At 41.5% G+C, this 21550-nt stretch overlaps 1 protein-coding gene across 1 annotated transcript; it reads left to right on the top strand.

Annotated features, from left to right (window-relative positions):
• The first annotated feature begins 317 nt into the window (after positions 1-317).
• Positions 318-9590, top strand: Ptges3l1 (prostaglandin E synthase 3-like 1). Its single transcript, NM_001014272.1, has 2 exons — positions 318-346; positions 8013-9590. The coding sequence occupies exon 2, from the start codon at positions 8378-8380 to the stop codon at positions 8825-8827; it is 450 nt and encodes a 149-aa protein (NP_001014294.1). The 5' UTR covers positions 318-346; positions 8013-8377; the 3' UTR covers positions 8828-9590.
• Positions 9591-21550: the final 11960 nt, after the last annotated feature.

Raw genomic sequence — 21550 nt, 5'->3', positions numbered from 1 at the left:
ATGGCGGTGAGATCAACAGGCTGCTAGGTGGGCCTTTCTGTGCGCCCGAGAAACCCGGAAGTGTCGTGGGGAAATTGACAGGCTGTGGGGCGGGACTTCCTCCGTGCGCTGTTCCTGGCTATGCTCCTTTTGCTGTCGATCGGAATCCAGGAAGTGGCGTGAGAGATTGACAGGCCTTGGGGCAGAAGTGTGACGTTCCTGGGGACACTCCTTTTGCTGTCAATCTGGAACCAGGAAGTGGCGTGAGAGATTGACAGGTGGTGGGGCAGGACTTCCTGAGTGCGATGTTCCTGGCGATGCTCATTTTGTTGTCCATCAGAAACCAGGATGTGGCACGCGGAGATTGGCAAGTAGTGGGGTGGGACTTCTGGAGTGCGCTGATCCTGGAGACACCCCTTTTGCTGTCAGGCGGAAACCAGGATGTGGCGCGGGTAGTGGGGCGGAGTTTCTAGTTCGTGGAAGAGAAATCCAGAAGCCAGGAGGAGATTGACAAATTTTGGGGTGGTACTTCCGGTTAGAGTGCTGGTTTGTTGGGGAGTGGGCGGGTCCCAGTCTTTAATAAGAGACAGGAGGTGGGGAGGACTTAGTGAGTATGCATTCGAGAACCTTCGTGATGTCTGCGTGGGTGGGCGGGTCTCATTGCCTATGCAGATAAGGCAGCCAGCCCAGCAAATGACTCAGTTGGGCAAAGTCTGTCTGACTCTGTCTGGGAGTGGGTGTGTCTCAACTCATTCAGAGGCGGGAGGTGGGAGTGTCCTGATCAGTATCCCTGCTGGCTTCTATCACAATTAACTTCACATTCTGAAGCTCCCTGTGAGTGTGTATCCCAACCAACTCTCAACCTGGTGGATGGCACCTTGCTGGTGGCTCATGCTGAGAGTTCTGGCTAGAAGTTATTCTATACCTCTGCCTTCCCACTGAAGACTTGTGAGATCTGGGCATCCTGCAATGTGTCTCTCAGCAGTGTCTGAGACAACTAGTTACCTCTACTTATATTTCTGGTATTTCCTGCTGCAGTCCAGTCAACCCATGATTCATGTTTTGGGTTAGGACCTTTTTGTGTTTTGCATTTACTTTGACTATTGTGTCACTGTTTTCTATGGTATCTTCTGCCCCTGAGATTCTCTCTTCTATCTCTTGTAGTTTGTTGGTGATGCTTGCACTTATGACTCCTAATCTCGTTCCTAGGCTTTCTATCCCAGTGTGGTCTCCCTTTGTGGTTTCTTTATTGTTTCTATGTACATTTAAAAATCCTGGATGGTTTTGTTCAATTGCTTCACCTATTTAGTTGTATTTTCCTATACTTCTTTAAGGAATTTTTGTGTTTCCTCTTTAAGGGCTTCTACATTTTTCCCTGTGTTGCCTGTATTTCTTTAAGGGAGTTATTTATGCCCTTATCGAAGTACCCTGAGATTCTTTTGTTTTAGGATAAAATATTCTATAGATATCTGCTAAATCCATTTGGTTCATAACTTGTCTCTGTTTAGTTTCTGTTTCTATGATCTGTGCATTGATGAGGGTGGGGTGTTGAAATCTCCTACTATTATTTTGTGATGTGCAATGTGTACTTTGAACTTAATAAGGTTTCTTTTATGAATGTAGGTGCCCTTGCATTTGAAGCATAGATGTTCAGGATTGAAAGTTTGTCTTGATGGATTTTTCCTTTGATGTATATAAACTGTCCTTATTATTATTTTTTTTGTGATAACTTTTGGTTGAAAATCGATTTTGTTCGGTATTAGACTGACTACTCCAGCTTGTTTTTTTCAAACCATTTGCTTGGAAAGTTGTTTGCCAGCCTTTTACTCTCAGATATTGTCTGTATTTGTCGCTGAGGTGTGCTTCCTGTTTGCAACAAAATGCTGGGTCCTCTTGACATACCCAGTCTGTTAGTCTATGTCTTGTTATTGAATCCATTGATATTAAGAGGTATTACAAAATAGTAATTGTTGTTTCCTGTTATTTTTCTTGATAGAGGTGGAATTATGCTTTTGTGTGTCTCTTCTTTTGGGTTTGTTGCAAGAAGATTACTTTCTTGCCTTTTCTAGGTTGTAATAAAGATGAAAAAAATACAGCATGCCTTGATAACCCTCCTCAGATAAAGACAGAAGTCTTGATAGTTTTGTCTCAAAGTTCATTGATTGCTTTTTTTAATTTATTTTTTCTTTATTAACTTGAGTATTTCGTATTTACATTTCGATTGCTATTTCCCTTCCCGGATTCCAGGTCAACATCCCCCTAACCCTTCTACCTCCCCTTCTGTATGGGTGTTTCCCTCCCCATCCTCCCCCCATTACCGCCCTCCCCCCCAACAATCATGTTCACTGGGGGTTCAGTCTTAGCAGGACCAAGGGCTTCCCTTTCCACTGGTGCTCTTACTAGGCTATTCATTGCTACCTATGAGGTTGGAGCCCAGGGTCAGTCCATGTATATTCTTTGGGTAGTGGCTTAGTCCCTGGAAGCTCTGGTTGGTTGTCATTGTTGTTCATATGGGGTCTCCAGCCGCTTTAAGCTCTTCCAGTCCTTTCTCTGATTCCTTCAACGGGGGTACCTTTTCCAGTTCAGTGATTTGCTGCTGGAATTTGGCTATGTATTTGCTGTATTCTGGCTGAGTCTCTCAGGAGAAATCTACATCCGGTTCCTGTCGGCCTGCACTTCTTTGCTTCATCCATCTTATCTAGTGTGGTGGCTGTATATGTATGGGCCACATGTGGGGCAGGCTCTGAATGGGTGTTCCTACTCCCTCTGTTTTAATCTTTGCCTCCCTATTCCCAGCCAAGGGTATTATTTTTCCCCTTTTAAAGAAGGAGTGAAGCATTCACATTTTGATCCTCTGTCTTGAGTTTAATGTGTTCTGTGCATCTAGGGCAATTCAAGCATTTGGGCTAATATCCACTTATCAATGAGTGCATATCATGTGTGTTTTTCCATGATTGGGTTACCTCACTCAGGATGAAATTTTCCAGTTCCCTCCATGTGCCTATGAATTTCATAAAGACATTGTTTTTGATAGCTGAGTAATATTCCATTGTGTAGATGTATCACATTTCCTGTATCCATTCCTCTGTTGAAGGGCATCTGTGTTCTTTCCAGCTTCTGGCTAGTATAAATAAGGCTGCTATGAACATAGTGGAGCATGTGTCTTTGTTATATGTTGGGGCATCTTTTGGGTATATGCCCAAGAGAGGTATAGCTGGGTCCTCAGGTAGATCAATGTCCAATTTTCTGAGGAACCACCAGACTGATTTCCAAATGGTTGTACCAGTCTGCAATCCCAACAAAAATAGATGAGCGTTCATCTTTCTCCACATCCTCGCCAGCATTTGCTGTCACCTGAGTTTTTGATCTTAGCCATTCTCACTGGTGTGAGGTGAAATCTCAGGGTTGTTTTGATTTGGATTTCCCTTATGACTAAAGATGTTGAACATTTCTTTAGGTGTTTCTCAGCCATTCGACATTCCTCAGCTGTGAATTCTTTGTTTAGCTCTGAACCCCATTTTTTAATAGGGTTATTTGCCTCCCTGTGGTCTAACTTCTTGAGTTCTTTGTATATTTTGGATATAAGGCCTCTATCTGTTGTAGGATTGGTAAAGATCTTTTCCCAATCTGTTGGTTGCCATTTTGTCCTAACCACATTGTCCTTTGCCTTACAGAATCTTTGCAGTTTTATGAGATCCCGTTTGTCGATTCTTGATCTTAGAGCATAAGCCGTTGGTGTTTTGTTCAGGAAATTTTCTCTAGTGCCCATGTGTTCAACATGCTTCCCCACTTTTTATTCTATTAGTTTGAGTATATCTGGTTTGATGTGGAGGTCCTTGATCCACTTAGACTTAAGCTTTGTAAAGGGTGATAAGTATTGATAGATTTGCATTCTTTTATATGTTGACCTCCAGTTGAATCAGCACCATTAGCTGAAAATGCTATCTTTTTTCCACTGGATGGTTTTGGCTCCTGTGTCAAAAATGAAGTGACCATCAGTGTGTGCGTTCATTTCTGGATCTTCAGTTCTCTTCCATTGCTCTATGTGCCTGTGTCTGTACAAATAGCATGCTGTTTTTTTTCACTGTTGCTTTGTAATACTGCTTGAGTTCAGGGATGGTGATTCCCCCTGAAGTCCTTTTATTGTTGAGAATAGTTTTAGCTATCCTGGGTTTTTTGTTATTCCAGATGAACTTGCAAATTGTTCTTTCTAACTCTCTGAAGAATTGGATTGGTATTTTGATGGAGATTGCATTGAATCTGTAGATCACTTTTGGTAAAATGGACATTATTACTATATGAATCCTGCCAATCCATGAGCATGGGAGATCTTTCCATCTTCTGACGTCTTCTTCAATTTCTTTCTTCAGAGGCTTGAAGTTCTTATTGTACAGATATTTTAATTGCTTGGTTAAAGTCACACCGAGGGATTTTATACTATTTGGGACTATTATGTACGGTGTCATTTCCCTAATTTCTTTCTCAGCTTGTTTCTCTTTTGTGTAGAGGAAGGCTACTGATTTATTTGAGTTAATTTTATACCCAGCCACTTTGCTGAAGTTGTTTATCAGCTTTAGTAGTTCTCTGGTGGAACTTTTGGGATCACTTAAATATACTATCATGTCATCTGCAAATACTGATATTTTGACTTCTTCTTTTCCGATCTGTATCCCCTTGATCTCCTTTTGTTTTCGGATTGCTCTGCCTAGAACTTAAAGAACTATATTGAAAAAATAGGGAGAAAGTGGACAGCCTTGTCTGATTTTAGTGGGATTGCTTCAAGTTTATCTCCATTTAGATTAATGTTAGCTACTGCTTTGCTGTGTATCGCTTTTACTATATTTAGGTATGGGCCTTGAATTCCTACTCTTTCCAGGACTTTTATCATGAAGGGGTGTTGAATTTTGTCAAATGCTTTCTCAGCATCTAATGAAATGATCATGTGGTTTTGTTCTTTCAGTTTGTTTATATAATGGATCACATTAATGGTTTTCCGTATATTAAACCATCCCTGCATGCCTGGGTTGATGCCTACTTGATCATTGTGGATGATTGTTTTGATGTGCTCTTGGATTCGGTTTGCCAGAATTTAATTGAGTATTTTTGCGTCGATATTCATAAGGGAAATTGGTCTGAAGTTCTCTTTCTTTGTTGGGTCCTTATGTAGTTTAGGTATAAGAGTAATTGTGGCTTCATAGAAGGAATTCGGTAGTGCTCCATCTGTTTTGATTTTGTGGAATACTTTGGATAGTATTGGCATGAGGTCTTCTATGAAGGTCTGATAGAATTCTGCACTAAACCCATCTGGACCTGGGCTCTTTTTGGTTGGGAGAACTTTAATGACTGCTTCTATTTCGTTAGGAGTTATGGGGTTCTTTAAATGGTCTATCTGTTCCTGATTTAACTTCGGTACCTGGTATCTGTCGAGGAAATTGTCCATTTTCTGCAGATTTTCAAGTTTTGTTCAATATAGGCTCTTGTAGTAGGATCTGATGATTTTTTGAATTTCCTCTGAATCTGTAGTTATGTCCCCTTTTCATTTCTAATTTTGTTAATATGGACACACTCTCTGTGTCCTCTCATTAGTCTGGCTAAGGGTTTATCTATCTTGTTGATTTTCTCAAGGAACCAACTTTTGGTTCTCTTGATTCTTCCCTTATTGTTATTGAAGACCAGCTTTATCCCGCATGGGATTTTTTCTATCTTTCTGGATCTGTTGAGGCCTGTTTTATGACCAATTATATGGTCAATTTTGGAGAAAGTACCATGTGCTGAGAAGAATGTATATCCTTTTGCTTTAGGATAGAATGTTCTGTAAATATCTATAAGATATTTAGACCATTTGGTTCATGATTTCTCTTTATCTATGATTCTGTTTAATTTCTGTTTCCATGACCTGTCTATTGATGAGAGTGGGGTGTTGAAATCTCCTACTATTATTGCGTGAGGTGCAATGTGTGTTTTGAGCTTTAGTAAGGTTTCTTTTATGTATGGAGGTGCCCTTGTATTTGTAGCATAGATATTTATGATTGAGAGTTCATCTTGGTGGATTTTTCCTTTGTTGAATATGAAGTGTCCTTCCTTATCTTTTTTGATGACTTTTAGTTGAAAATTGATTTTATTTGATATTAGAATGGCTACTCCAGCTTGCTTCTTCTGACCATTTGCTTGGAAAGTTGTTTTCCAGCCTTTCACTCTGAGGTAGTGTCTGTCTTTGTCTATGAGGTGTGTTTCCTGTAGGCAGCAGAATGCAGGGTCCTTGTTGCGTATCCAGTTTGTTAATCTATGTCTTTTTATTGGGGAGTTGAGGCCATTGATGTTGAGAGAATTTAAGGAATAGTGATTATTGCTTCCTGTTATATTCATATTTGGATATGAGGTTATGTTTGTGTGCTTTTCTTCTCTTTGTTTTGTTGCCAAGACGATTAGTTTCTTGCTTCTTCTAGGGTATAGCTTGCCTCCTTATGTTGGGCTTTACCATTTATTATCCTTTGTAGTGCTGGATTTGTAGAGAGATATTGTATAAATTTGGTTTTGTCATGGAATATCTTGGTTTCTCCATCTATGTTAATTGAGAGTTCTGCAGGATTCAGTAACCTGTCTGGCATTTGTGTTCTCTTAGGGTCTGTATGACATCTATCCAGGATCTTCTGGCTTCCATATTTTCTGCTGAGAAGTCTGGTGTGATTCTGATAGGTCTGCCTTTATATGTTACTTGACCTTTTCCCCTTACTGCTTTTAATATTCTTTCTTTATTTTGTTCATTGGTGTTTTTAGTATTATGTGACGCGAGGAATTTCTGTTCTGGTCCAATATATTTGGAATTCTGTAGGCTTCTTGAATGTTTATGGGGATCTCTTTGTTTAGGTTAAGGAAGTTTTCTCCTATGATTTTGTTGAAGATATTTATTGGTCCTTTGAGCTGGGAGTCTACTCTCTTCTATACTTTTAACCTTAGGTTTGATCTTCTCATTGAGTCCTAGATTTCCTGTATGCTTTGGACCAGTAGCTTTTTCTGTTTTACATTATCCTTGACAGTTGAGTCAATGATTTCTATGGAATCTTCTGCTCCTGGGATTCTCTCTTTTATCTCTTGTATTCTGTTGGTAATGCTTGTATCTACGGCTCCTTGTCTGTTCATTTGGTTTTCTATATCCAGGGTTTTTTTCCCTGTGTTCTTTCTTGATTGCTTCTATTTCCATTTTTAGTTCCTTCAACTGTTTGATTGTGTTTAACTGGAATTCTTTCAGGGATTTTTGTGATTCCTCTACTTGTGCTTCTACTTGTTTATTTATGTTTTCCTGTGTTTCTCTAAGGGCGTTCTTTATGTCTTTCTTGAAGTCTTCCAGCATCATGATCAAATATGATTTTGAAACTAGATCTTGCTTTTCTGGTGTGTTTGGATATTCCATGTTTATTTTGGTGGGAGAATTGGGCTCCGATGATGCCATGTAGTCTTGGTTTCTGTTGCTTGGGTTCCTGCGCTTGCCTCCTGCCATCAGATTATCTCTGGTGTTACTTTGTTCTGCTATTTCTGACAGTGGCTAGACTGTCCTATAAGCCTGTGTGTCAGGAGTGCTGTAGACCTGTTTTCCTGTTTTCTTTCAGCCAGTTATGGGGACAGAGTGTTCTGCTTTCTGGCGTGTAGTTTTTCATGTCTACTGGTCTTCAGCTGTTCCTGTGGGCCTGTGTCCTGAGTTTACCAGGCAGGTCGCTTGGAGCAGAAAAATTTGTCCTACCTGTGGTCCCGCAGCTCAAGTTTGCTCGTGGGGTATTGCTTATGAGCTCTCCGTGGGGGGCAGCAACCAGGAGGGCCTGCGCTGCCTTTTCCGAGAGCCCCCGTGCACCTGGGTCCCAGATGCCAATAGGTGTTTTACTCTGGAGTCAGAAATGTGGGCAGAGTGTAGTCTCTTCTCTCTTCCCAGGCGTGTCTGCCTCTCTGAAGGTTTAGCTCTCCCTCCCACGGGATTTGGGTGCAGAGAACTGTTAATCAGGTCCCTTCAGCTTGATTACTTTTTATTTTCTCTTTTAAAGCAACTTCAAATGGTCAGTGTGTGGCACTGTGTGCTTCTAAAAGTGACTTTGGGTCCCGGCCTCACCACCCATCGCGTGCTTGCAAGCTCCTTCTCAGTCCTTGCGCCCCTTTCCTACACTTTCCTCCTCTCCTGGGCTGAGGGAGCTGCTTTCTGTGCAAGTTGAATTCTGGGCATGGAGGCAGCCGCTGCTGCTGCAGCTGCCTAAGGGGAGCGAGGAGAGGTTGCGACCAAGTAGAGACCTGCTGAAGTTGCTTCTCGAGAGGAGTGGACTCACCAGCTGTCCCCAGCGAGGCCTGCCCACCAGTTTGCCTGGCACTTTGTCCAGTTCACCATGCAACCTGCTTCTGCAAAGTGGAAGACTGAATGGGCTATGTATGTATTGAATTTTGTGGTTTAGACAGTAAAGATGTTAATGTAAACTTTGAAAAATTCAAACTTACTTTCATTTGTATTGGAGGAAGTGATAATTTTAAACATTTAAATGAAATTGATCTTTTTCACTCTATTGATCCAAATGATTCCAAGCATAAAAGAATGGACAGATCAATTTTATGTTGTTTGCGAAAAGCAGAATCTGACCACTCCTGGCCTAGGTTAACAAAGGAAAGGGCAAAGCTTAATTGGCTTAGTGTGGACTTCAATAATTGGAAAGACTGGGAGGATGACGCAGAAAAAGACATGTCTAATTTTGACCGTTTCTCTGAGATGATGGATCACATGGGTGGTGATGAGGATGCAGATTTACCAGAAGTAGATGGAGCAGATGATGATTCACAAGACAGTGATGATGAAAAAATGCCAGATCTGGAGTAAAGAGTGGTGTCACCACCTGGATTTTGAGGGAAAAAAATAACTTCTGGTAAGCCAATATCCATATGCATGAACATTTCCTAGGATTCCATGAAGCAGTTGAGATCCTAGGCAACTGCTACAGCAGCTCTGATGAATAACTGCATCTCATCTAAGTCTTCTTTCGTCATAATACACTTAACTTCTCCATTAAGAAAGTTCTCAGCTTAGGGAAAGATAAAGGTTTTAGATCCTAGACCATGGACTTGAAGAAGGTGGAGACAAATTGGCTAATATCTTAAGCTGATACCCTGCCATTCTTCCAGGATACCTTTCAGAATTATTCCACTAAAGTTTATTTTTCAAAAAATGTATTTTACATCATTGTATGTGATCACGTGTCAGTGTTCAGGTGTATTTTAGCTAAGACTAGTGAATGCCCTAACTTAGATGGTTTTTGAAGCCTATACATTTGGTATTGTTTGGCCCTTAAGCTTTTACATCTCTTAGCATGGAGGACAAAGAAAGCTGTACATTGTTGCTTGAGAATATGTACATTTTAGACCAGATTTGTACTTGCACTGTCAGTATGGCAAATGAGTAGAAAATGTTAATACACTATTGGATTTTTTTTTCCTGTTTTGATTTCAGCTTATGCCCTGGCTGGAAAACCTCAATTTATGTTCATGACAGTGGGGATTTTTTTAAATGTCTACATTCTTTCTAATAAACTGTTGGATGATTTTAAAAAAATAAATAAAAAAATAAAAGTGACTTTGGACTATTAGCAACTTTTCCAAGTCTGTTGGTCTTGATATTGGTCCATGAAACTATTAGAACTTAAACTAGCTTAAACTTTTATTCTTTTGTATTTCATCTGAATGTGCGTGTGTTTAAAATTATATGTGCTGCACCAAATGTTTATTTGAAGGCAAGTTTGTTTAAGGTTCTTGAGGAGCTTGAGAGACAATTCAGTAGTTAGAGCACTGGCTACTTTTCCTGATGACTTAGGTTCAGTTCCAAGCACCTACATTATGGCTTTCAATCACCTGTTACTTTAGTTAAAGGGGATTCAATATACTTATCTGGAAACCACTGTCACAATGGTTATATGCAGTATTACAGATATAAATGTAGGCAAACATGTAAACATAAAAATATTCAAATATATTAAATTTTTTTGGGGCAAGTGGTAGAATTATAAAAGTTGCTTCATCCTGCCAAGACTGAACCCCCAGTGAACGTGATTGTTGGGGGGAGGACAGTAATGGGGGGAGGATGGGGAGGGGAACACCGATATAGAAGGGGAGGTGGAGGGGTTAGGGGGATGTTGGCCCGGAAACCGGGAAGGGGAATAACAATCGAAATGTAAATGAGAAATACTCAAGTTAATAAAGATAAAAAAATTTTAAAAAAATAAAAAAAAATTAAAAAAAAAGTTGCTTCATGAAGGAAACAGACCGGATAAAGAGTTCTCTGCACCCAAATCCCGTGGGAGGGAGAGCTAAACCTACAGAGAGGCAGACACGCCTGGGAAACCAGAAGAGACTGCACTCTGCGCACATCCAGACGCCAGAGGAAAAGACCAAACGCCATCTAGAACCCTGGTGCACGGAGGCTCCCGGAAAGAGCGGCGCAGAACTCCTCAGTTGCTGCCGCCGCGGAGAGGACTTAGGCAGTACCCCACGAGCACACTTGAGCCTCGGAACCTCAGGTCCCGTGGGAGGGAGAGCTGGACCTACAGAGAGGCAGACACGCCTGGGAAACCAGAAGAGACTGCACTCTGCGCACATCCAGACGCCAGAGGAAAACACCGGACGCCATCTGGAACCCTGGTGCACGGAGGCTCCCGGAAGGAGCGGCACAGATCTCCTCGGTTGCTGCCGCCGCGGAGAGGTCTTGGGCAGTACCCCACGAGCACACTTGAGCCTCGGAACCTCAGGTAGGACTAACTTTTCCCCTGCAAGTGACCTGCCTGGTGAACTCAGGACACACAGAGGCAGAATTCCTCTGAGACCGGGCACTTCCTGTGTTTACCGGAAGTCCCACACCCGCGGATCCCGGCCCGCAGCAGCTCTCTGCTCCCAGACCCCGTGGGAGAGAGACCTCACTGCCTGGTCAGGTGGGCACTCCTGAGGCTGCAGAGCGGAGGAGACCATCAACACTGCCCAACACTGCCCACATCCCTGGCCCAAGAGGAAACTGTATAAGGCCTCTGGGTTCCCGTAGGGGAGGGCCCAGGAGCGGCAGGACCCCTGCGCCTGAGACACCACCGGAACCAGAAGGAAACAGACCGGATAAAGAGTTCTCTGCACCCAAATCCCGTGGGAGGGAGAGCTAAACCTACAGAGAGGCAGACACGCCTGGGAAACCAGAAGAGACTGCACTCTGTGCACATCCAGACGCCAGAGGAAAACACCAAACGCCATCTGGAACCCTGGTGCACAGAGGCTCCCGGAAAGAGCGGCGCAGATCTCCTCGGTTGCTGCCGCCGCGAAGAGGACTTAGGCAGTACCCCACGAGCACACTTGAGCCTCGGAACCTCAGGTAGGACCAACTTTTCCCCTGCAAGTGACCTGCCTGGTGAACTCAAGACACAGGCCCACAGGAACAGCTAAAGACCTGTAGAGAGGAAAAACTACAAGCCCGAAAGCAGAACACTCTGTCCCCATAACTGGCTGAAAGAAAACAGGAAAATAGGTCTACAGCACTCCTGACACACAGGCTTATAGGACAGTCTAGCTACGGTCAGAAATAGCAGAACAAAGAACACTAGAGATAATCTGATGGCAGGAGGCAAGCGCAGGAACCCAAGCAACAGAAACCAAGACTACATGGCATCATCGGAGCCCAATTCTCCCACCAAAATAAACATGGAATATCCAAACACACCAGAAAAGCAAGATCTAGTTTCAAAATCATATTTGATCATGATGCTAGAGGCCTTCAAGAAAGACGTGAAGAATTCCCTTAGAGAACAAGTAGAAGCCTACAGAGAAGAATCGCAAAAATGCCTGAAAGAATTCCAGGAAAACACAAACAAACAGTTGAAGGAATTAAAAATGGAAATAGAAGCAATCAAGAAAGAACACATGGAAACAACCCTGGATATAGAAAATCAAAAGAAGAGACAAGGAGCTGTAGATAGAAGCCTCACCAACAGAATACAAGAGATGGAAGAGAGAATCTCGGGAGCAGAAGATTCCCTAGAAATCATTGACTCAACTGTCAAAGATAATGTAAAGCGGAAAAAGCTACTGGTCCAAAACATACAGGAAATCCAGGACTCAATGAGAAGATCAAACCTAAGGATAATAGGTATAGAAGAGAGTGAAGACTCCCAGCTGAAAGGACCAGTAAATATCTTCAACAAAATCATAGAAGAAAACTTCCCTAACCTAAAAAAAGAGATACCCATAGGCATACAAGAAGCCTACAGAACTCCAAATAGATTGGAACAGAAAAGAAACACCTCCCGTCACATAATAGTCAAAACACCAAACGCACAAAATAAAGAAAGAATATTAAAAGCAGTAAGGGAAAAAGGTCAAGTAACATATAAAGGCAGACCTATCAGAATCACACCAGACCTTTCGCCAGAAACTATGAAGGCCAGAAGATCCTGGACAGATTTCATACAGACCCTAAGAGAACACAAATGCCAGCCCACGTTACTGTATCCTGCAAAACTCTCAATTAACATAGATGGAGAAACCAAGATATTCCATGACAAAACCAAATTTACACAATATCTTTCTACAAATCCAGCACTACAAAGGATAATAAATGGTAAAGCCCAACATAAGGAGGCAAGCTATACCCTAGAAGAAGCAAGAAACTAATCGTCTTGGCAACAAAACAAAGAGAAGAAAAGCACACAAACATAACCTCACATCCAAATATGAATATAACAGGAAGCAATAATCACTATTCCTTAATATCTCTCAACATCAATGGCCTCAACTCCCCAATAAAAAGACATAGATTAACAAACTGGATACGCAACGAGGACCCTGCATTCTGCTGCCTACAGGAAACACACCTCAGAGACAAAGACAGACACTACCTCAGGGAGAAAGGCTGGAAAACAACTTTCCAAGCAAATGGTCAGAAGAAGCAAGCTGGAGTAGCCATTCTAATATCAAATAAAATCAATTTTCAATTAAAAGTCATCAAAAAAGATAAGGAAGGACACTTCATATTCATCAAAGGAAAAATCAACCAAGATGAACTCTCAATCCTAAATATCTATGCCCCAAATAGAAGGGCACCTACATACGTAAAAGAAACCTTACTAAAGCTCAAAACACACATTGCACCTCACACAATAATAGTGGGATTTTTCAACACCCCACTCTCATCAATGGACAGATCATGGAAACAGAAATTACACAGAGACGTAGACAGACTAAGTCATGAGCCAAATGGACTTAACAGATATTTATAGAACATTCTATCCTAAAGCAAAAGGATATACCTTCTTCTCAGCTCCTCATGGTACTTTCTCCAAAATTGACCATATAGTTGGTCAAAAAAGGGGCCTCAACTGGTACAGAAAGATAGAAATAATCCCATGCGTGCTATCAGACCACCACGGCCTAAAACTGGTCTTCAATAACAATAAGGGAAGAATGCCCACATATACGTGGAAATTGAACAATGCTCTACTCAATGATAACCTAGTCAAGGAACAAATAAAGAAAGAAATTAAAAACTTTTTAGAATTTAATGAAAATGAAGGTACAACATACCCAAACTTATGGAACACAATGAAAGCTGTGCTAAGAGGAAAAGTCATAGCGCTGAGTGCCTGCAGAAAGAAACAGGAAAGAGCATATGTCAGCAGCTTGACAGCACACCTAAAAGCTCTAGAACAAAAAGAAGCAAATACACCCAGGAGGAGTAGAAGGCAGGAAATAATCAAACTCAGAGCTGAAATCAACCAAGTAGAAACAAAAAGGACCATAGAAAGAATCAACAGAACCAAAAGTTGGTTCTTTGAGAAAATCAACAAGATAGATCAACCCTTAGCCAGACTAACGAGAGGACCCAGAGGGTGTGTCCAATTAACAAAATCAGAAATGAAAAGGGAGACATAACTACAGATTCAGAGGAAATTCAAGAAATCATCAGATCTTACTATAAAAGCCTATATTCAACAAAACTTGAAAATCTACAGGAAATGGACAATTTCCTAGACAAATATCAGGTACCAAAGTTAAATCAGGAACCGATAAACCAGTTAAACAACCCCATAACTCCTAAGGAAATAAAAGCAGTCATTAAAGGTCTCCCAACCAAAAAGAGCCCAGGTCCAGACGGGTTTAGTGCAGAATTCTATCAAACCTTCATAGAAGACCTCATACCAATATTATCCAAACTATTCCACAAAATTGAAACAGATGGATCACTCCCGAATTCCTTCTATGAAGCCACAATTACTCTTATACCTAAACCACACAAAGACCCAACAAAGAAAGAGAACTTCAGACCAATTTCCCTTATGAATATCGACGCAAAAATACTCAATAAAATTCTGGCAAACCGAATCCAAGAGCACATCAAAACAATCATCCACCATGATCAAATAGGCTTCATCCCAGGCATGCAGGGATGGTTTAATATACGGAAAACCATCAACGTGATCCATTATATAAACAAACTGAAAGAACAAAACCACATCATCATTTCACTAGATGCTGAGAAAGCATTTGACAAAATTCAACACCCCTTCATGATAAAAGTCCTGGAAAGAATAGGAATTCAAGGCCCATACCTAAACATAGTAAAAGCCATATACAGCAAACCAGTTGCTAACATTAAACTAAATGGAGAGAAACTCGAAGCAATCCCACTAAAATCAGGGACTAGACAAGGCTGCCCACTCTCTCCCTACTTATTCAATATAGTTCTTGAAGTTCTAGCCAGAGCAATCAGACAACAAAAGGAGGTCAAGGGGATACAGATCGGAAAAGAAGAAGTCAAAATATCACTACTTGCAGATGATATGATAGTTTATTTAAGTGATCCCAAAAGTTCCACCAGAGAACTACTAAAGCTGATAAACAACTTCAGCAAAGTGGCTGGGTATAAAATTAACTCAAATAAATCAGTAGCCTTCCTCTACACAAAAGAGAAACAAGCCGAGAAAGAAATTAGGGAAACGAGACCCTTCATAACAGACCCAAATAATATAAAGTACCTCGGTGTGACTTTAACCAAGCAAGTAAAAGATCTGTACAATAAGAACTTCAAGACACTGAAGAAAGAAATTGAAGAAGACCTCAGAAGATGTAAAGATCTCCCATGCTCATGGATTGGCAGGATTAATATAGTAAAAATGGCCATTTTACCAAAATCGATCTACAGATTCAATGCAATCCCCATCAAAATACCAATCCAATTCTTCAAAGAGTTAGACAGAACAATTTGCAAATTCATCTGGAATAACAAAAAACCCAGGATAGCTAAAACTATCCTCAACAATAAAAGGACTTCAGGGGGAATCACTATCCCTGAACTCAAGCAGTATTACAGAGCAATAGTGATAAAAACTGCATGGTATTGGTACAGAGACAGACAGATAGACCAATGGAATAGAATTGAAGACCCAGAAATGAACCCACACACCTATGGTCACTTGATTTTTGACAAAGGAGCCAAAACCATCCAATGGAAAAAAGATAGCATTTTCAGCAAATGGTGCTGGTTCAACTGGAGGTCAACATGTAGGAGAATGCAGATCGATCCATGCTTATCACCCTGTACAAAGCTTAAGTCCAAGTGGATCAAGGACCTCCACATCAAACCTGATACACTCAAACTTATAGAAGAAAAACTAGGGAAGCATCTGGAACACATGGGCACTGGAAAAAATTTCCTGAACAAAACACCAATGGCATATGCTCTAAGATCAAGAATCGACAAATGGGATAAAACTGTAAAGCTTCTGTAAGGCAAAGGACACCGTGATTAGGACAAATCGGCAACCAACAGATTGGGAAAAGATCTTTACCAATCCTACAACAGATAGAGGCCTTATATCCAAAGTATACAAAGAACTCAAGAAGTTAGACCGCAGGGAGACAAATAACCCTATTAAAAAATGGGGTTCAGAGCTAAACAAAGAATTCACAGCTGAGGAATGCCGAATGGCTGAGAAACACCTAAAGAAATGTTCAACATCTTTAGTCATAAGGGAAATGCAAATCAAAACAACCCTGAGATTTCACCTCACACCAGTGAGAATGGCTAAGATCAAAAACTCAGGTGACAGCAGATGCTGGCGAGGTTGTGGAGAAAGAGGAACACTCCTCCATTGTTGGTGGGATTGCAGACTGGTACAACCATTCTGGAAATCAGTCTGGAGGTTCCTCAGAAAATTGGACATTGAACTGCCTGAGGATCCAGCTATACCTCTCTTGGGCATATACCCAAAAGATGCCCCAACATATACAAAAGGCACGTGCTCCACTATGTTCATCGCAGCCTTATTTATAATAGCCAGAAGCTGGAAAGAACCCAGATGCCCTTCAACAGAGGAATGGATACCGAAAATATGGTACATCTACACAATGGAATATTAGTCAGCTATCAAAAACAATGGCTTTATGAAATTCGTAGGCAAATGGTTGGAACTGGAAAATATCATCCTGAGTGAGCTAACCCAAACACAGAAAGACATACGTGGTATGCACTCACTGATAAGTGGCTATTAGCCCAAATGCTTGAATTACCCTAGATGCCTAGAACAAATGAAACTCGAGACGGATGATCAAAATGTGAATGCTTCACTCCTTCCCTAAAAGGGGAACAAGAATACCCTTGGCAGGGAAGAGAGAGGCAAAGATTAAAAGAGAGACTGAAGGAACTCCCATTCAGAGCCTGCCCCACATGTGGCCCATACATATACAGCCACCCAATTAGACAAGATGGATGAAGCAAAGAAGTGGAGACCGACAGGAGCCGGATGTAGATCTCTCCTGAGAGACACAGCCAGAATACAGCAAATACAGAGGCGAATGCCAGCAGCCAACCACTAAACTGAGAATAGGACCCCCGTTGAAGGAATCAGAGAAAGAACTGGAAGAGCTTGAAGGGGCTCGAGACCCCATATGTACAACAATGCCAAGCATCCAGAGCTTCCAGGGACTAAGCCACTACCTTAAGACTATGCATGGACTGATCCTGGACTCTGACCTCATAGGTAGCAATGAATATCCTAGTAAGAGCACCAGTGGAAGGGGAAGCCCTGGGTCCTGCTAAGACTGAACCCCCAGTGAACTAGACTGTTGGGGGGAGGGCGGCAATGGGGGGATGGTTGGGAGGGGAACACCCATAAGAAAGGGGAGCGGCGAGGGGGATGTTTACCCGGAAACCAAAGAATTATTATTACGTATTAAATAAATTTAAAAAAAGTTGCTTCATGCATTTCTGATCATCAAAGATTATTTCATTCATGGATGTTTGTGTGTTTCCTTCAGAATGTACAACATATGTTTTAAATAAACCATGCTAAATTTTAACAATGACACTTATAGGTTTGCTGGATTTGTGGAAGAAAATATTCAGAGGCTTCTGGAAGGGGACAAAAAGCCAGGACTATATCTGTTACAGTGTAGTAAGTATTTGATATATAGAGAAAGAGTAGTGGTCAGCATCTGCTTTAATATGTTAAAATATGTTAAATAGGCACCTCATTTGTCTAGAGTTTGAAATCTGGTACACTTAATTTCTGAATCAATTTGGTAGCTTCTTGGAGTACTGATCCCAGAAAGATGAGGGTGACAGTATCAGGCTGGTTACCACCAGGTCAGTTTGGTTTTACAAGCAGCCCAAAGGCTCTTTGAAGTCATGGGGCTTCAATCACCAAATGTCCCTAGTGGGATATTGATGTCTATTCAGATAAGTATGCTCCTCCAGCACATTTTTGCTCTAAACACACAAATTCCCAGGGAAGGCTTTTGTGTAGGATAATAATCACTGGCAGATGGGTCTCAGAAAACACATGAATCTGCTTATTTCTAGACATGATTTGAATATTAGTAAAATATGTAATAATGACTATGAATTTAATGATTATTTCATGACAGAAGATCAGGGAGAGGGCACATAAAAAGAATCTCAGTTGAAAGTAAAAGAGACAATTTCCTACAAAGTGCTAGTATAGTTATAAAGCATTGGCTTGGGCAATTCTTCATATCTTGTTTTTTGTTTTTGTTTTTGTTTTTGTTTTTTTTTCCGGAACTGATGACCGAACCCAGGGCCTTGCACTTGCTAGGCAAGCGTTCTACCACTGAGCTAAATCCCCAACCCGGCTTGGGCAATTCTTAAGTAATGTGTATTTTCATTTTCTCATTTCTTTTTTATTGGATATTTTTATTTACATTTCAAATATTATCCACTTTCCCAGTTTCCCATCCATAAACTTCCATCCCATTCCCCACCCCTTCTTCTATGAGGGTGTTCCCCCACCCACTCATCTACCCCTTCCCACCTCCCTGCCCTGACATTCCACTACACTGGGGGATCAAGCCTTGGCAGGACAAAGAGCTTCTTCTCCCATTGATGCCCAACAAGGCCATCCTCTGCTACATATGCAGCTGGAATCATGGGTCTGTCCATGTGTACTCCTTGGGTAGTGATTTAGTCCCTGGGAGCTCTGGTTAGTTTGTATTGTTGTTCTTATGGGGCTGCACCCCTTTCAGCTCCTTCAATCCTTTCCCTTAACTCCTCCAATGGGGACCCCTTTATCAGTCCAATGGTTGGCTGCTACCATTCACCTCTGTATTTGTCAGGCTCTGGAAGAACTGCTCAGGAGACAGCTATGTCAGGCTCCTGTCAGCATGCACCTCTTGGCATCAATAATATTGTCTGGGGTGGTGGCTGTATGTATATGGGCTGGATCCCCAGGTGGGGCAGGCTCTGGATGCCCTTTCCATTGTTCTGTGCTCTAAAATTTGTCTCTGTATTCCCTATGAATATTTATCATGGAAGGTGACAGAAGCCCATAATGTTATCACTGCAGTAGTTAAGGAATGAATGGTGATCAGGAGTTAAAGGCAAACCTGAACCTCATATCATCTCTCAATGAAATCTTAAGTTAATAAATAAGGTAGTTTAATTATTCTGAAATCATGTTATGTTTGGTAAACAGGATCTCACATATTCTATATTGATTTAGAACTTAGTTTATACCTAAGCATGCCCTTCAAATATTTGTGCCCTCTAATCTATGTGTGAGGATACAGGCTTCATCCATTAAGTCCAGCTAACTAAGTGCTAAAGATTGAACCCAGGGAGCTGGTGTGCATGAAGACAGCTACAGTGTACACATAAAATAAATAAACCTTTTTAAAAAGATTGAATCCAGGACTTCTTGCATTCTAGGCAAGCACTTGGCCAACTGAGCTACATTCTCTGGTTTTATAAGCTATGCTTAGGAGTCTACCTGATTTGCACAGCTATAATTTCACAATATCAATTTCATAGTACAACCTAAAAAATTGGTAAATTAGATTTACCATGATGATTCTGATCTGTGTCCTTTTCATGTTTTCACAAAGACCATGTATTGGGTTCACTTTAAATCTCCAAATACATACAAAAATCTTTTCAGAATAGCTTTTAATACATTGCACATGCAAGTGAAAACTTTCAGAACAATTTCCCTGCATTTTTATATCAATTTCCTTCCGTTGAAACAAATCTTTTTGTAGTGTGTGTGTGTGTGTGTGTGTGTGTGTGTGTGTCTGTGTCTGTGTGCGTGTGTGTGTGTGTGTCTGTGTGTGTGTCTGTGTGTATAGGACATGGATGTGTGGTGTGGCCATGGTCAAACTATTTGTATTCAGAGAATATTATGTATAGTTTACAAAATCTTGTTAGGGGGATGCCACCCTTATCTCATGAGAGACTTACATCTGCTTCAATTTTTTTCTCAGTACTCAAGAAACAGGCATTTACAATAGACTAAGCCATGAAACCATCCTGGATTCAGTTTAGGAAACATGAAAAAGCACACAAGTTAGTATTGATCTGTGATTCCACAATCAAGTCTGAAGGTCTTTAGAACCCAGAGACCCTAGGTCTTGCAGACTGTGACCTGTTCACACATGAGCTTTGTCTAGAGGGTGTGGAGGTGGCAAGAGAGGAATGAGTGCATTATGCCTTTGGCATGCAGAACCCAAACAATCTCTGAACTATTTAGCTCTCCCTTGGAACACACTGATAACAACCCTGGAAATCTGGTGCTGGGTAGGACAACCAATGGAGTGGCTATCTGCAACTATCACCCTACCCTGGGAGGCAGAGTTTGGAAGATGGCATGGAGCTGAAAGATTTAATTTGCAGTTGGGACTACAGAGAGTACCTGGGCAATGTGGTCCTCTGCTCTAGGTCCTAAGCTTTGTGGATTAAGGCTCTTGGTATGTGGGGCTCCATTGGCTTGGCCTTGACCCTCTGCCTATGGGTAGCTTCCTTAGGTTTGTGCCTATCTTTGGTGATAGAAGAAGTCCCCAGAGACTGGATCAGTAACTGTATACCTAGAGCATCCAGTGCATGAACTGAGCCTCCATTTAAGGATCACAGGCATCTTCTAGCACTTCTAGGTACATGTGCTGCTAGTGTCTTCTTGAAGCTAATGGCTATGTGGTTCCTGAAAATGCTGGGGGAGGCACACCTCAAGGACTTCTTGAGCAAATTTCTCTCAAAGACCTGTGGGCAAAGCAAGGCTGCCTCTTGTCCCTAGTTTTATAAATGAGGTAACTCTCATTTTCAGCCTCCTTGTTGGCCTAGTCATCTGTATCTTTTACTAGCTCCCATGTTATATGCTAAAAGGGAAAGGTGTTATCCTTGGAGGAACTTGCAGTTTTCATTATTCAGAGGGTAAGCTTGCAGTTTATTAACTTCTCCAAAACATGAAGCTCCTATAGATCCTTGTCCCACAGACCCCAATGTGCTCCAGAATTCTCTGAGTTGTAGTCACCTAGTCCTTCTCCTGCATATGATCTCAACTGCCCCCTCTACATGTTCCCAAATGCAGTTTCAGGGGGCATACTAAATCCTGCTAAATGTGAGTTTTAATACTATAGGGAAGTTTAAAAGGAGCTTTCTTTCCTTAAAGATCCCAGCCGAATCTGCCTGTTCAAGTTATGTTTTTAGGACTAATATGTATTTGTTTTAATGTAGTTGATGACAACTATGGTTTCTGTCTTAAATCTCAGTTCCCAAGTTTGCAAGGCTTGCTGATGGGTTTCAGAATATAAGGGAAGAGGAACAAAAATCAGGACAAGGCACAGGTATTTAGATACTGCTTCAGGGGTGAGTTCCACAATCAGGATCTCCTTAAGTTTTCTCAGCATGGAAAATGAAGTTGTGTGTGTGTGTGTGTGTGTGTGTGTGTGTGTGTGTGTGTGTGTGTGTATGTGTGTGTGTGTGTGCGTGTTAAATATGTGGTTTTGTGAGCATCTGTGTGGTTGTGCTTTTGATAACTTGTACAACTGGTCATAGGTTAGAAGCTCTAGGAGTTAACTGGTAGGCCCATGACTCCCACTTACCTTTCTCAGCATAGCAGATAGGGTGAACTCTGAAACCATCTACTGTAATCTTCACACATTCTCACCTACCTCCAACACCTTTACCATTAATTGACCACTTGTTTTAAGATCACCACTTTCTGGTACTATGCAAATTGAGCAGGCCTGGCTCCTCTTGAGCAGAGAATAAATGCAATAAGCCCCATTCCCATCT

This window comes from Rattus norvegicus, chromosome X (genome assembly GCF_036323735.1).
Source record: "Rattus norvegicus strain BN/NHsdMcwi chromosome X, GRCr8, whole genome shotgun sequence".
NCBI classification, from domain to species: Eukaryota; Metazoa; Chordata; class Mammalia; order Rodentia; family Muridae; genus Rattus; species Rattus norvegicus.
Note: the sequence above shows the minus strand (reverse complement) of the source record. Positions and strands in the feature narration are given on the sequence as shown.

Excerpts from the sequence above, each read along its gene's own strand:
- Ptges3l1 (NM_001014272.1), top strand. The coding sequence starts at position 8,378 with ATGGGCTATGTATGTATTGAATTTTGTGGTTTAGACAGTAAAGATGTT.